At 38.2% G+C, this 16,245-nt stretch overlaps 1 protein-coding gene across 4 annotated transcripts in view; it reads right to left on the minus strand.

Annotated features, from left to right (window-relative positions):
- Positions 1–16,245, minus strand: part of RIC1 (RIC1 homolog, RAB6A GEF complex partner 1) — a 145,979-nt gene that overhangs the window by 24,185 nt on the left and 105,549 nt on the right. For all 4 annotated transcript variants that reach the window (XR_007460117.1, XM_049642053.1, XM_049641944.1 and 1 more), the window contains 5 exons: positions 13,562–13,650; positions 6,928–7,072; positions 6,217–6,265; positions 4,500–4,652; positions 2,642–2,845 (listed from right to left, as the gene is read on the minus strand). Coding sequence is in view for 3 of the 4 variants with exons in the window: in XM_049642053.1 (XP_049498010.1) it covers positions 2,642–2,845; positions 4,500–4,652; positions 6,217–6,265; positions 6,928–7,072; positions 13,562–13,650 (640 nt within the window). In the remaining variant the exon portion in view is untranslated. The remainder of the gene's footprint in view (positions 1–2,641; positions 2,846–4,499; positions 4,653–6,216; positions 6,266–6,927; positions 7,073–13,561; positions 13,651–16,245) is intronic.

A 16,245-nucleotide genomic window follows, 5' to 3' on the forward strand; every position in this document is an offset into this window, starting at 1 on the left:
AAAATAAAATAAAATAAAATAAAATAAAATAAAATAAAATAAAATAAAATCCTCTCTGTTGATATCCCTAGCATATTTTGTGAAGCCTATTTTTTTCCAAAGAGTCATTAGCCAGGTTAACTATGAAACCACCATTTCAGAACAGTGGATGGTAACGATTCATGCGCCTTTCAGAAAAAAATGTTTGTATCACACAACGTACTGGGTGTAAAAATAAATGGCAGTCCAAGAAGGAATGTACCCTAAAAGCACAAGGATGCTGTTGTCGTTTTAATTTCACACTATTTGTGCTCCATTTGTCAACCAACAACTTTCAAAGTTTTTAAAATCCGTAGACAGGAAAACTACATTTAAAAAAAAAACACACACAAGAAAAGCACCATCCCTACCACCAGCCACTAACCGAACTGCTGGCAAGTGTGCACGTGTGTTAAGTGAAAGGAAAAGCATATTTAACACTGAATCTTCTGATCAGGAGACCAACAAGTACAAGGTAGAAGGCCTAAATAAGCAACAAGTCCAGCGGTCTAGATGAGGAACAGACAGAGAGACAGAATTACTTGGAGCTCATTTGATGACCTCTAAGCTGTCTAAGAAGAATACAAAGTATAGATCACATAAACAACGTCACTTTGATAGAGGCTGTGGGCACTTATGCCAGAGAAGAGCGTATGTTGGAGAGGGAATTAAACAGGTACCCATGTTTCTTCAGGGAATCATTACTCATGGCTAAAAGCCCGGGAGGTAAAGCATTACGTTATATGAACACCATAAGCTGCCACGCCAAAATTCCTGCATATGCTGCACTGACTCATCTGGCTAGAGGGCCAGCCAACAAAGTTCAGGGCAAATCATAACGAAACACTGCCAAACAGACACATTCTAGATCTTGGTTCAAGGTCAACAGTATATGATTCAACATTTAATACCTAGAGGTGTTAAAATAAGTTAGATTGTTACTTTAATTTTGTATTATGGTAAGTTTAAGTCTGACACTACTCTGCTGTGTGACCTTGGGCAAGTCACCTAACTTCTCTGAGCCTCAGTTTCTTCATGTATAAAATCCAGTTGGACTACACAATCTCTAAGGTCCTTCCAGCTCTAAAAATTCTATGAGTCTATTACAACTTAATTGTTTTTGTGACTAGAACTCTGACATTATTTTTATTAGTTTTAAATAAAAAAAAAAAAACCAAGAACTGGGTAAAGCTAAAGTCCATCTTTCTGAATATTTTAGATGGCTAACAAAATGACAAAAGAATCTTCCTAGTACCTACTTTGTCTAAAGTGGTAAAATCAGTGTATGTGCTACTAATATGGGATAATTCATAGATAGCTAAGAATCACAGAATCACTGAATTTTTGAGCTGGAAGGAAATTCAATTTTTGTTATTTATTGCCTGACGGATTTTTGAGTTCCAGACCTACCTTCTTTGATCCTCTGCTCTACTTGGCTCTCTGGCAACACAGACCTGGCTAGGCAGAACTGGCATTGATGCTAGGTCAGTGTAGAATGAATAGTTCAAAGTATGGGGAAATGAAAATAGCAGAGAAATGGCTATAAGAGAGAAGGGAGCAGTGGAAAATTTTAGTCAAGGAAGTAGCTGATGCAGTTTTATTTTATAATTGTTACTAATTATAAAATGGTACACACACTGTTTGATTTTATGAATTTATTAATGTAAGTTAAACACATTCTCTTTTAGTGTGTACCACAGGCTAGTGCAGGAGACATTCCTTCAACGCCTCATACAATGACCACTCTTCTGTCTCTCATTATCTCCACTCAAAGTCAACTGAAAATACCACGGGAACTGAACAAGCTACGAGAGTAAAAGTACAGAATGGAGAAGGAGCGCAAAGAACTGTGGAAATAGCACCTGACTAAAGGAAGCTAATCCAAGAGTCACTGTTGATGTACTGAAGACACTTTGGTATCAGAAGGGGAAAGAAAACATTCGGGACTTACAAAATTGTGTAGCAAGTTTCTTTCAAGAGACTCCAACTTGTTGATTTACTAAAATTAATTTTATTTGGTGTCAAAATTCAGAATTAATTTCCATGTTAAATCCCAGTTTATCAGAATTATTCAAAGAAACTGCTAATTTAAAAGTTATACCAGAATAAGTAATTTGGAACAAGATTTACGTAATAATACTATTATTGATAATAAGGTTCTAGAGTGTGAATGGAAGTCTGCAATTTGGGTTCAAAGTCAGGCAGTTAACCCAGACATGTATTCATCAGGACTACAGGTCAGCGGCACAGGGTCCTAATGGACACTGTCCCTTTCCATGAAATCACTACACTTTTGCCTATGCAAATCTGCAAAGCTGAATTTACACCAAAAAAGAAAACAAAAAGGCTGACAGCTGTATAAAGTTTTGCTCCTTCAGAGGGCAAAGCACACATCTGCAGTCTGGGGAACTGTTAGCTGCTCGTGGGCTCAACACAGTGGGGACCACGCTACATCAGTGGCAAGAAAAGAAGACGACAAGACAGAAAAGCAGAAGAGAGATGTGACAGTCAAAAAGGTTAAAAAGCTTCTCAATTTTCCAAAGGAACAGAAGAAATTTAACTCTGCTCCAGGTGTTACCTTAGCAAGGACTACGTCAACAGCCAACAGTAACTGAAGACTTACCTGCACCACATGCCAATGCCGATGTCCAAGCAAAGTGCTTAAACCCGGAGACTCTACACCGCTATCTGCAAAGGGGCTTTTGGCCCCAGCAGCCTTATGCTCAGGGTGCGCCGAGGAACCCCTGGCGTGCTGGGTTTGTGAGGCCTCTCCACAGTTCAAGTACAATCGATCCTCCCCCTGAAGCAGCACTTGCTCCTGGTTACTCTGGATGAGGGAGAAGGGAAGAAGAGGGTAAAGGAGGAAAGCCAATAAAAACACCTCTGTATCAGGTAAAGGAAAGCACGTTAATACATTGATTTAGTCTTATCCTAGGAAATGTGCCATGTTTCTCAATGCAGATTTTACTCACTGAGGACACAACTACGTAATGATCTCATGCACTGTTATATTCAAAGGGAACAGGTAACAGTTTCGTGATTACTTCCCAGTGTAAACAAAATCTGTGCTACAGTCTGTTTTATTATGTAGACTCCAGAATATGACCTGGTTTACAACTGCTACACGGTAGTGTCCTTTATTACTGCTCCAAAATGGCAATGCTAGGAGGGATTTTCCAAATGAAAAGTGAACTACTCATTATATACAAACAAGTTTCACATAAAATATCTCATGAATGGTGGCAAGAAAATGTATCTGGTCAAACAGTTTGTGGGTATATGTTCACCATGTGCCCATATGGCAAGAAGAAGGTGATTACGAATGGGGATAACTGGATGCTGAACGGTTGTAGCCCAAGGGAAGAGTAGCCCAAGTCTGTGGTCCTGGTTCAGAACAATTAATTCAATAATCACTTGGGTAAATGCTTGGTGAGTGCCAAGGACTGTGCCGGGTTCTGACAATATTTAGACAAATAAGGTAATTTCTACTCTTGGTGATTATGCCCTGGTTTTCCATCAGAAGGCCAGTACTCTCAAATGTGGGCCTACTATTCACTGACCACTCCATCAGACAGAACAGCACCTCAGCCTCTCAGCTTTCCACGGCAGTCCAGATGCGGTCTTCACAGAAAACTCAAAAATTTGCCTTTAAATTATAAATTGGGATGGGGGAGGGGAGGAAGAATTACTCTGTTCCTGTTTTTCTGGGGATCTTTGTTCTGCAACTACAGTAATGAAATCTCAGATCCAGACTACCGTCATATTCTTTCTCAATGTACTATAATTGTAAATTTCGTTTAGAAACTGGTTGTACCGAATGCTTAAAAATCCATTAGTGGCAGATACCAACGTATGCACTTCTAACATGTAACATATACTATTATTATACATTAACAATATAGAATATGTTATTTCAGATTAATAAAACATGAGGAGTTCATATTATAATTTGGGGCAGTGTTTCCCAAAGCAGGTTTCTAGGCATATTTTCTTCAAAGTGTTCTTGAAAATTCATAGTTAAATTGGCTTGGGAAACATTCTTTTTCGTACACCGACTCTGGGATTTTCATGATGCACATTTCACATTGAGAGCCTACAATAAGAAATCTCTGTAGTTTTAAGTCTTTATTTCACTTACATGATGACAGACTTTCCCTTATCCTAACTGCTATTGCTATTTCTTAAAAACTGTGCCTTATGGAGCACACTTTGGGAATTTCTAGTCAAATAAAGACTAAATTACGTTACTCAAGTAAATCTGCATACATTGCTTTCCCTCAAATTGCTTATGATCCTATTTTTAAAAAATCAAAAAACAAAAGCTGCTCAGAAGTAAAATTTTTGTGTAAGTTATTAAAAAGAAACATAAGAATCACAAAAACTATATACTGAAGAAGATAATACACCAATTTTAGAAGAAGAATCTTGATAGTCTACTTTGAAAGCCACTAAAATAAACGGTTTTAACTGAAAAAACTTACCATACAAGGGTTTACAGTGAGTACACTCTTGATAAACTGAAATAGCAGAATGCCAGGCTGTTTAACTATACTCTTGGAGTCAGACTCAATTTCAGTACTTTGAGCACCAAATCCGCTGATTACCCAGAGGTGATAGCCTTCTGCACCCCAGCTCTTGGAGAGAAGAAGGGGGAAGAAAAATCAAGACAATAAAAAGTTTCTTATCCTTTCTTAACTTCAAATGTCCAAATCCTGAAATAACCAATAACAGCATTACTAATGACTTCCAAAGGTTGGAAAAACTATGAGAAACAACACAGACAGGAATCCTACCCACACCTGCTACATCTTGGCTCTCTCCAGTGGAAACCACCACTGCTGCTCTCTACCTGGAAGACTGAAAACACTGGATACCAATCTTAGCTCCAAATCCTGAGAAATGCCTACTGCTCTTTATAACTTCTCCAATAACTTAACTGCTTCTCAAATACAAAGAAATTCCTGGCAGAGCAAGATCCATGTGACCCAGCTGAAACTTGACAAAGAAGCACCCAAAACAGACGCATCTTGTACAGAGCAAGCAACACTGGATAGGAAGCTTCCCATTACAGCCTAGTGGCCATTCTGCTGTATGACCTTGGCCAAGACACTTGGTTTTCTCAGGGTCTAAGTTTCTTCCTCTATAAAAGGAGAAGGTTCAAATAAACTCCCCAGGCCCAGTCAATTTTAATATTCTGTAACTATATCCCAAGATAGTTTTTTAGTTTTTTGTTTTGGAGATTAGTGAATCGCAATCTACAAGGTCAAGAAAATAGTAGGGGGACAATACATTGTTGCTTAATTTCAAAAGCTTAATAGAAGTTTTCCTCTTCCACAGTAAGAGCTGAACAGCTAACTAAAATGCTTAGATTCCTAGTGTGTGATTAAAATATCAATTTAGTGAGGCTAAACACTGGCTGGTGCATGCCATTCGGAAGCACTGATGGGCAGTCACCGAAATCATTTGTTCAAAAACTATTTTAAAATATGGAGTGGAGAGAGACAGCAAATGGGGTCCTTGATGGTAAAAGACCGGGAACCACTACTCAAGGCAACCATGGTGGTTTTAACTTTTCAAGAAGCCCGAAATCAAAAATGCCTTCCTCTGTGGAGTGAGAGAGAAAGGCAGTGAATATGCCTCATAGCCATTAATTTCCCAAAGATGGTGCCCAGAAGGGCTACATCACAAAATGTGCTTATGTAAAGATAAGAGTTACACCCCACTGCTTTCTATGGAAACTCTTGAAAATATGTAGTGAATAAAAATATTGTTACAACAGGGACTTTAATGCTCTTGACAGACATCTGCGGAAAGTTTTAAAAATATGTTCAAAAAATGTCCAAATCCTACAGGAAAACCACCCAATGAGCATTTCACTTCATGTTAGAAGAAAAGAGGCCATGAGAAGTGGGTGCTAGTGAGTCACATAGGAATTGAGGCTTTGGAAAGGCAAAAGCCTTTGAATATCACTACGTTCACAAAGATGACAGGGGCTTGCTAGACATATGTAAGCAAAACCAAGTATTTAAAATCGGGCAGCCTGATTTTAAAAAATACTTTTACAAAGTGAGAACTGTCCAAGAGCCTGCTGAGATTAAAACAGCTTTGTAATTTTATAAGGCCAAGAGGAGGGAAAAAAAGGAATTAGAAAAATCCAAGTTTTTCACACTACAGTAATATTTTATAGACAGTACTCACCATAGAGTTGATCTTAAGGGGATCTTTTTTGGTACCATCAGACCTATAACTGAAACAGAACAGAAACTCAAAAAGAATCTTCTATTACATATAATATTTGGCTTTAGTTTTTTTAAAACTAAAATTTATTTTGTATTTTGTTCCTTTAAAATAGAAATACATAATAATGCATGAAATATTAGAGTGCTGGTTAATACACTAAGGTATATCACCGGGACACAATTTTTCAGGTCCTGAATAACTTCATGACAGGGTCAGGCAATTTGTGAAGGTGTATTCATTTTGTCAGGACTAAGGTTCAAAAAGTATCATATGGTGCGGGCAGAGATAACCCACTGGGTTAACCTACATCAACCCAAAAGGATAGTGATTTTCCATTTCCTACTAGTTACTTATGTCCATGGCTTACTGCTCTTAGAGGATCATTAGATACCTGAAGGCAAAACTAGAACGGATTTATCCTGGAACCCAACATGCTATCACATACACAATAGGGGTTCAACAAACAAATGCATTTTTACTGAATGAACAATGAGTTTTAAAAGAATGGATGTTTGGACAATCAGTACGTTGTGACAAATTAATTCTGAACCTTACATACTGTTTTGGGGTTAAGAGTCAAATATGGAAGAAAGGTAGCTGCGTGACACAACATTTCTGTGTGTGTGTATCTTCTGGAGTTGCTTTATCTAAAACTTGTCTTTGACTCACGCAAAGTCTCCTCCGAGTGTACAAATCAGCTGGGCTCCAAACACACTCCATAAAGATAGGCCTCCATTTTCCCAGGTCACTATTACAACACTATTGTCAGGAGACCATCTGACCAATTTAACAGCTCCTGTTTTGTTCCAAATATCTGTTAAGAAATTGTGAAAAGTTAAAAATGAAAGATTCCTTCAGAAACACTCAGTAATTTTTCCAAGTTGAAATGAACAGAAAGACATGTCTGTTTCAAATAATGAGACAAATCCTACTCATTTAAGGTCACTTAAAATAAGTAAGGCCAGTAGCCTTGACCTGATCCAAGCAGAACTTAAGCGCCACATACTTCAAAAGAGGGGAGAGCCGTCTGGGGCCACTATTAGCTTGAATAACTACAACTGTGTATGTAGTTTTACAAGTCTTTGGCTTTGGGCAATTCAGTTCCTGTAAAATGGAGGCAGTATTTCTCTTGAACAATTCAAAACTGAAGGTCAAAGTACTCTGCAAAGTATAAGGTGTTTTAAGATGTAAAATAACGCTGTACCACTATCTTCGTGATCCACTGGCAGTATCAGAGGGATCCAAGTTAAAATAAATTGAGGTTTAATCTTGTATTAGGATTAGGTAGGTAAATTCCGGCTTGAGTACTCCAGGTGTTGATATCTTAACTAATAATTGTTCTTTCAATCCAATATATAATTTCACTGCGCAGTAAAGTCCAAGTTTCTTTACTGTAGTTAAATGAAACATGCTAGTGTTTCCCATCAGCAATCCAAAACCAGCTATAGTATCATTTTAAAATTAAAATTCTTTTCATTTGCAGCATTAACACATTTTTGCTATAAAACAGGGTAGATCTGCTACCAAGGGGGGGGGGGCAGGGCATACAGATTTTAGCCTATAGAGAAGAGGCTTGGTTAACATAGAGGACACCCTTCTGCCTGTATTTGAATCCTCACATTAGCAATCCCCACCATAATGAATAACCATGTGACTTGTGCAGATGAAAAATAAATGGGAATATACAGAAGAAACATCTTATTAGCGTACTTTACAACAGGGGAGAAGTTTAAAACCAAACCAAGAAGAATCAAACTGAAGTTTACTAAATGAAAGCAATTCCATGTGCAAGAGAAAAAATAGGAGTATTTACAATCATAAAAGGATGTTAATGTTGACTGAAAAGGATAGGTTATGAACAGTATTCCTATTACCCCACTTAAAATATATACACATATGCATATAATAGGCATACCTATTTTCCAAGCATTATACACATATTAATCATACAAATACTAAAATCTAGCTGCAGAGACCTAGAACAATACATTAATGGTGGCTGCCTAATCTTCAGGTGGCAGGATTACAGGAAATTTATCTAGCTGGTAACCTACAATGAACATAGATCATGATAATCTGCATATTGAGAGAAATATTAAGAAAGTAATCCAGAGACATTCTGTTACAGAGTTAAACTTCCAAAAAAGAGTCAGCCGCAGAAGCCAAAAGAAAAGAGAAACCCTAAAAAGAGACTGGTTAGTACCTGGGGTAAGAGGAAAGGGTCAGAAGGAGGGCGGGGAGAAAGGTTGAAAATACAGAGAAGGATGGAATGAGACCAGCAGTGATGAGAGGGTTGGGGTTCCCATCCTATAGAAAGACAAAGAAGGGGTCAGAGGCCAGCATCAGTCTGAGAGTCAGAACTGACCCCTGAAGCTATAGCTTGTGAACCTCAGCCACTGGAGCCGGAAGGAAACAAGGAAGCTGGTCTCTGCTCAAGATGCAGGAGGCTCCAGTCTCCCAAAGTCTTACTTAAGCAGGTTTATAGCCTAAGGTTATTTAATTCAAGTCTGTAGGTAACCAACGGGAGAGACTGCATTAAAAGCACCTGAGAAAACAGAAAAATGGAAGAACTCAATACAGTGTTGTCCTACAGAAGCAGGCAGGAGCACTTCCTGCAGTGATGGAAATGTTCATATTTTCTTGGTCTAACATGTAGCCTCTCGCTACAGGTGGCTACTGAACGTTTAAATGTGACAATGCAACTGAAGAAATAGATTTTTTTATTTAAATTTTTAAATTAATTTTTTAAATTTTAATTTTTTTCAAGATTTTTAAAAATATTTATTTTTGAGAAAGAGAGAGAGGATGTAAGAGGGGGAGGGGCAGAGAGAAAGAGAGAGACACAGAGGATCCAAAGCAGGCTCTGCACTGACAGCAGCGAGCCCGATGAAGGGCTGAAACTCACAAACTCCAAGATCATGACCTGAGCCCAAGTCAGACACTCAACTGACTGAGCCATCCAGGTGCCCCCAATTTTAATTTTTTAATAAAAACAGCCACACGCGGCTGGAAGCTACTGGGCAGGAAAACTTAAGTATGGATAAAAAGGATACAGAGGTAAAAGGGCCAGAAACCACAATCAAAATACACATCACCCTGCTCTTGCAGGTTGTAAATCTGTCTTTAGAGAAAAAAATACATGCAAGCCTTTAAAGGTTATCTGATAAGAAAGATAACAAGTTACAGAGCAAATTTCTATTTCTGACAGTATAGCAAATTAGACACCTTAAATGACTCTCCACACTGAAACAACTACAAAATTAAATAGAGTAAACACCTCAAAACAACTGAAAATACTGGGAGGTGAGTGTATCAAGTCATTTTGCCCTGAATTTTTCCGCCAAACCCAAAAGACCCTGACTTCCACTTCTGATGACTCAAAGCATATGGGGGACAGGAGATAAAGCTTAGAGCCTGGCCAAGGCAGGGCATCTAAGAGAAGATATCTACATGATGGGAGGGGCTGCAGGGGCGACATTCCCAGTACAAGGAAGAAAGAGAAGCTACCATGTGGAAGGTAAAGAAACAGCAAGGGACACTTTCACGTTTGTCCGTGAGCGGAAAATAAAGATTCTTCCTCTGAGAATCTGCAATCACAAGTCAGTCCTCTGATGTATAATTTGTGCAACTTGAATGGGTCCAGAAAAATTTCAAACAGAGAATATAATGCTAAGGGTTCCAGACTGATGTAGTACTCCCAGGTAATCGGCCATGAACACATACAAATCCTCTCTGCAAAAACTCAAATTCAATTTAGGTCGCAAAGCATTCAAACAATTAGGTTTGAAGAAAATTAACCAGCTCTCAATCAAAAATCCTAAAATATATAAACAAACTAGTAAGAACCCAAAGAACTAAAGCAGTAGAAACAAACTCAGAAAGGTTTCAGATACTGAGATTAACAAAGAATACAAAAACCATTTTTTTTTTTTACTATCTAAAGAAATGAGAAAACATTGAAACCAGGGGCAGAATGCATACAGATTAGAAAAGAGCTAAGTAAACCCTCTGGAAATAAAAAAGACAATATTTAAAGTAGACACATTAAGTAGACTATTAAGCATAAATGAAAAGAGAATTACTGTACTCAAAGATAGGTATGGAAAATTTTTCTAGAATACAATCCAGAGAAACAAAAAAAGAAATGAAAAATATTAAAAGGCAGGTTAAAAAAAATGTAAAAAAAAAAAAAAAAAAAGTGCAACGTAAGTCTGATTAAATTCCCAGAAAAAGAGATTAAAGAGGCAGTATTTACAGAGATAGTGGTTTCCAGAACAGTTGAATCCTCAGATCCAGCACGCCTGAATCTCAAGCAAGATTTAAAAAAAAAAATGAAAAAAATTTAGAAAATTCTTCACCTTCCCAATCACAGTGAAACCACCTCAGAGACAAAGAGAAAATCTTAAAAGTATCTACAGGGAAAAGAGCCAATCTCCTGAAAAGGAACTACAACTGGACCAGAGACTTCCTAATAGCAACAGTGAAACCAAATGGTACTCGAACTTCAATGTACATAGACACAGTAACTGTCAATCCAAAACTGTGTAACAAATTAAACCATAATTAAATTACAAGGGCAAAATACATTTTCAGGCAAAAGAAAAAATTGGGTTTATCATCACGAAGTTTTTAAGGAAATTCAAAAGGATGTACTACAGACAGAAAATGGTCTCAAATTGAAGGTATGAGATCTTGTAAGAAATGATGGGCAAAAATATTGATATACATGTGGGTAGCACTAAGTCAACATTAACAGTTACATATTTTAATGCTTCCTGAGATTTTGACATCAGATACCTTAGCTTCCTCCTTGAGGCTAATCAGATTTTTATTATTAGATTACATTTAGATGGGTGCCTCAATTTTTTTTGACATTTTTTTTCTGATCCAAACATCAGAGAAGTTTGTATAGTTATATAACAATTATTCTTAACATGGGAGCATATCTAAATCTGGGAGAGGAACAGAACACAGTTTGGAAAAAGGCTCCCAATTACTAATGGGAGCACAGTATCAAATCACGAGACATGTAGTCATGAGATTCTACTGCCTGTTAAATACAATCCTGCAAAGGAGACTGGCTTAAAAACATATTGCTTTGTTCATCACATTTGTTAACTATGTGCCTCTCAATAAACTGAACTAGCGTGGTGCAAAGAGACAGATATATCCTACACTTCGACACTGAGCCTAGTAGAAACAAAGACCCGTACACTAATAAGTTCAATAAAGCATTATCAATAACAAGATGTGATATGCAAACTATATCGGGGCACAAGAGGGAATGGTATTGTATCTAGTTCAGAAAGAAATTTCACTTGAGCTGTATCTTGAAAGACCAATATATTCCCTCCATAGAGAAACATGGGACATTTCAGGTACAGAGAACAATATGAGACAAAGGCTGACTGACTCTCAAGAATCTGTAGGTAGTTTGGTAAAGTGGAAGCCTGCAGTTGCTAGTCTATGGGCAGGGTACCCCAGTACTCCAGAGCACTGCAGAAAACTCACAGGGGGTTACATGAGATCATCTTCCAGAGAAAATACAGTGCTATACATAGGATCTGTTGTACATGATGTGAACTATTAGATCCAGGTAGTTCACAGCTGCAACATTAGATTGTGCTACATTTACTTTGATGATGTTACCTCTTGGTGAAGATGGCTTTTTAGGAGTTGCTGCAGAAAAAGTGTCCTGTGAAAATCAATGTGGAACAGGAATTATGGGTGAACATACCCGATCTCATTCCAAGGTTTGAGAAATTGTACAGTGTCCAATAGGCACAGACATCCTATTGGTAAAAATCAATGATTTTTTAAGATTTACTTTTGAGAGAGAGAGCAAGGACGAGCGAGAGCAAGCATGCACACACAAGTGGGGGAGGCAGAGAGAGAGGGAGAGAGAGAGAATCCCAAGCAGGCTCCATGTTGTCAGTGCAGAGCCCGACGAGGGGCTCAATTTCATGAACCGTGAGATCAAGACCTAGGACAAAATCAAGAGTCGGATATTTAACTGAATGAACCACACAGGCACCCCAAAAACAGTGTTGAAGAGTAATAATAAAATACTATTTTTCTTTCCATTTATGAGTATTATTTTTTGAAAATGCTACTAGGGTTTAGACCTAACGACTTTATAAACAGAACTTTTGGTATTTCTTTTAACATAGAGTTACTGTGGCAAAATTATGGAGACACAAAGGGCAGAGGGAACCAAGAAATAATGCCAGAAGTATTTGGCAGAAGACCTTACATGCCGCATATGGGGTAGATACTGATGAGGAGTTAATCAAATATCTGTTTCCATACTGAAGCTCTCCATTGCCCACTTCTGCCTAAAGGCTTGGAAAATCCTAAGGTAGCTAATGTGACATAATTATAGCCGATTAAACAAAAACTTTTTTAATGTTTATTTATTTTTGAGGGAGAGAGAGACTGAGTGTAAGCCGGGGAGGGGCAGGCAGAGAGGGAGACATAGAATCTGAAGCAGGCTCCAGGATCTGAGCTGTCAGCACAGAACCTGATGTGGGGCTTAAACCCACAAACTGAGACCATAACCTGATCAGAAGTGGGATGCTCAGCCGACTGAGCTACCCAGGCACCCCTAATTATAGCCAATTAGATGTGAAGAGAAGATAGCTGGAGCAGGTAGGAGAGGAAAATGCTCCTAAGAAAGCTTTCGCTTTCCTGATCAAAAAACAAATACGCCGTTTCCTCCTTTCTCCTTGAATCAAACGCAGCAGTAATGTCAGGAGCTCAGAAGCTGCATGCGACCACGGAGGAAAGGCCAGATGAAGGCCAGAAGCAGCTAAACTTTGGGTTTCTTCCTATTAGAGAAAACAAATCTTATTTAAGCCACAGTAAGTTGGGTTTTCTGTTAGGTTCAGTCCAAAGTATTTCCAATGACAAAGACTTTAGACTTAATCCTACAGGCTCCACAAGGGGTTCAGAAAGAGACTGTTTTATTTACTGCAGTGTATCTACCATTTAGAACACTGTCTGGCCTACAGTGGGTATTCAATCGGTATCTGCTGAATGAATACATTGAATTGGAAGGCATAAAACAACAAAGGCAATGAAATCAGGTAAGAGACTAGAGCAAAGTCCAGAGAAGGATTATACAGGGTAAAGTACCCTTAGGAGCCTCCCTAGCTACACGGAAGTCCCTGAGCCACACAGAAACTGTTATACGGTTTAACACTATCTGAACGATGGCATGCATTATTTAAATTTGCAATCGCTACACATACCATTACCTGCACGTTAAAAATTAAAAATAAGAAGGAAAATAAAAAGGACTCACCAGGATATTGTTTTGCTGTTAGCTCTAGTTTATGAGACAGCAGCATAGCTCCAGTGGTGTTATCTATTGTATAAACCTGTACAGAACCACTGTGAAAAATAAGCAAGCTTTTAATGAAAAAAGATAAATACAAATATAGAAAGCATTACTATGGAATGATTATGTTCTGCTGGTAAGAGTGTAAACTAGACTAAAACCATTTTGTAAATAATTTGCAGTCTCATAAATCTGAAATGTGTATTTGTAACCCAGTAAATTTTCCCTCTAAACATAGCCCAGAAATATCCTTGTCCATGTTATCAAGAGGCATGCTCAATGTTCATGACAGCATTGTGTATAAAGGCAAAGAAATGGAAACAGTCTGAATGTCCAGCAAGAGAAAAGAAGCATACACTGGAGTATTCTCATAGAAGAGTATAGCACACAGCACTGACGTGCGTTAAAATAGATAGCTGACACATACGTGTTGGTATAATTCTGTTTCTATACAGTGAAAAACATTCAAAACACAGTACACACATCTGTGGTAAAAATGCAACAAAAAGTTAATGGACACACACACTCTACTGGTAGAGAAGGGGGGTATTAAAGAAGAGGAAGAAACGGGACCTACTGGTCCTCGAAATGTGCTATTCCTCATGCTGACAGCAATTTATACAGATTTTTATTTTATTATTTTTATGTACTATATCATTTTTTGTATCTACACACACGATGTGTGTTCTTTTATGTACATGGTATACATAATGATTTCATTTATGAAATCTTTACAAGGATCAAATTTATGAAGGGCCAGAAACCAAAGCTAAAACTTTGTATATTATTTCTAAGCTACATTTCAAGACTGACCTATAATCATCATAAAACAATACTATTTTTGCTTATGAAACTATTTTCAGATCAAAAATTTAACACAAATGTTGGTTTTAAAATACTGTTAAATCTAAGGCTGCTTTTGCACAAATTAGGACGACACAGGTACATGACTGCCAGAATGTTCTGGCACTTATGCATGCTCTTTTGTGGTACAAGTCAGATGGTTTCCACAGCAGTTCTGATCCATATCCAGCCAGGTCAACTCTTCCCAAGGATTAGGACTGGGACGAAATAAAATACCTGCTGCAACAGGTCGCTTGGAGTTACCCACAGCTCATTGATGCTGTGTGTTTTTGTTTTTCTTTAGTGTTTATTTTTGAGACAAAGCATGAGTGGGGAGGGGCAGAGAGAGAGAGGGAGACAGAATCTGAAACAGGCTCCAGGCTCTGAGCTGTCAGCACAAAGCCCGATGCGGGCCTCGAACCCACGAACCGTGAGATCATGACCTGAGCCGAAGACGGATGCTTAACCGACTGGGACACCCAGTCACCCCTGATGCTGTGTTTTTAAATCTCTTTTTCTGTTTCATTTTGGATCATTTCTCTTGCTGTGTTTTTACGTTTATTATTATTTACTTCAGCAATGTCTGATGTGGATCTTTTTTCTATTTTCCATATTTAATACTCAAAAGAGACCCTCTCCAGCTCTCTGGAGTTCCCTCTTTGTGCCACTCTGTCACCTATGCCTGTCTGTCCTGAGTCTTAGCTGCTCTGGTCTCTCCAGATTCTCACTTCCTCATAATTCAACTCAGGGAATCTGCCAGGATCTGTCTTGGCCTCAGGCTGCAGCCTGGAAATGCAAAGCAATTAAAGCTGAGGCATTTATAGAGTTTTCTTATTTGTTTCTCATCTTTCAGGGATCAGTGTCCACTGGTGCTCGATGTCTCAAATTCATACTGCCATGTTTCATATTTTTGTCTGTTTTTCCCTCCATATGGGAGAGAAAATCTGATCTGTTATTCCATCTTAGTCAGAAGTCAAATGTCTGCAAATAGGTATCTTTCCAGACTACCTGCCCAATTAGACGCTTTGCTGAAAGATAGCATTAGGTAGCTAGCAGGTGTTTACTTCTTTTTGCTTTGCATCTGAAACTATCATGTGGTAACTTTGGGTTGCTGAGCTCTAACAAGTCAGTGAGGAGAGTCCAAATATTTCTACAAGAAACTGGTGTTAAGCCAACACTTACAGAATGACAATTGACCTTTTTATGTATTCTATAAAGCCTCTATTGTTTAAATTATTTGTATTTCCATTTCTCATTAAACCATTATAAGAGAGAGATTTTTTCATGTGTAAGACGCTACTCACTGACCTCCAAGCAAAAACGATACCTCTATAATAGAGATACAGCTCTTACACAAGTGACCAAATTTAGTATCATTAATGCTGGGACAACTTAACGTTACTGCTCCATGGTGCCACGGTAAGTACACGACATCACATATGACAATGTTTAACCAGCATCTAGTCAAACCTTTAAACATAAAGGTAAGAGTAAGGCTGTAAGACTGATCCCCTGCAAGCTGACATCCTAGAAGTTAGCTTCTTACACAACTTAAAGGATACCAGCTACAGTTTAGTGTTCAGTCCTGGACTAGTGTTAGGACTGGAGGGTCAGAGCTAGAAGCCACTATTATGTCACACAGCTACAATCACAAAACTTTCAACCCCAACCCATGATCACACGAAAGAAAGAAAGAAAGGAAGAAAGGAAGAAAGGAAGAAAGAAAGAAAGAAAGAAAGAAAGAAAGAAAGAAAAGGGAGGAAAGGAAAGGAAAGGAAAGGAAAGGAAAGGAAAGGAAAGGAAAG

This window comes from Panthera uncia, chromosome D4, assembly GCF_023721935.1.
Source record: "Panthera uncia isolate 11264 chromosome D4, Puncia_PCG_1.0, whole genome shotgun sequence".
Classification (NCBI taxonomy): Eukaryota; Metazoa; Chordata; class Mammalia; order Carnivora; family Felidae; genus Panthera; species Panthera uncia.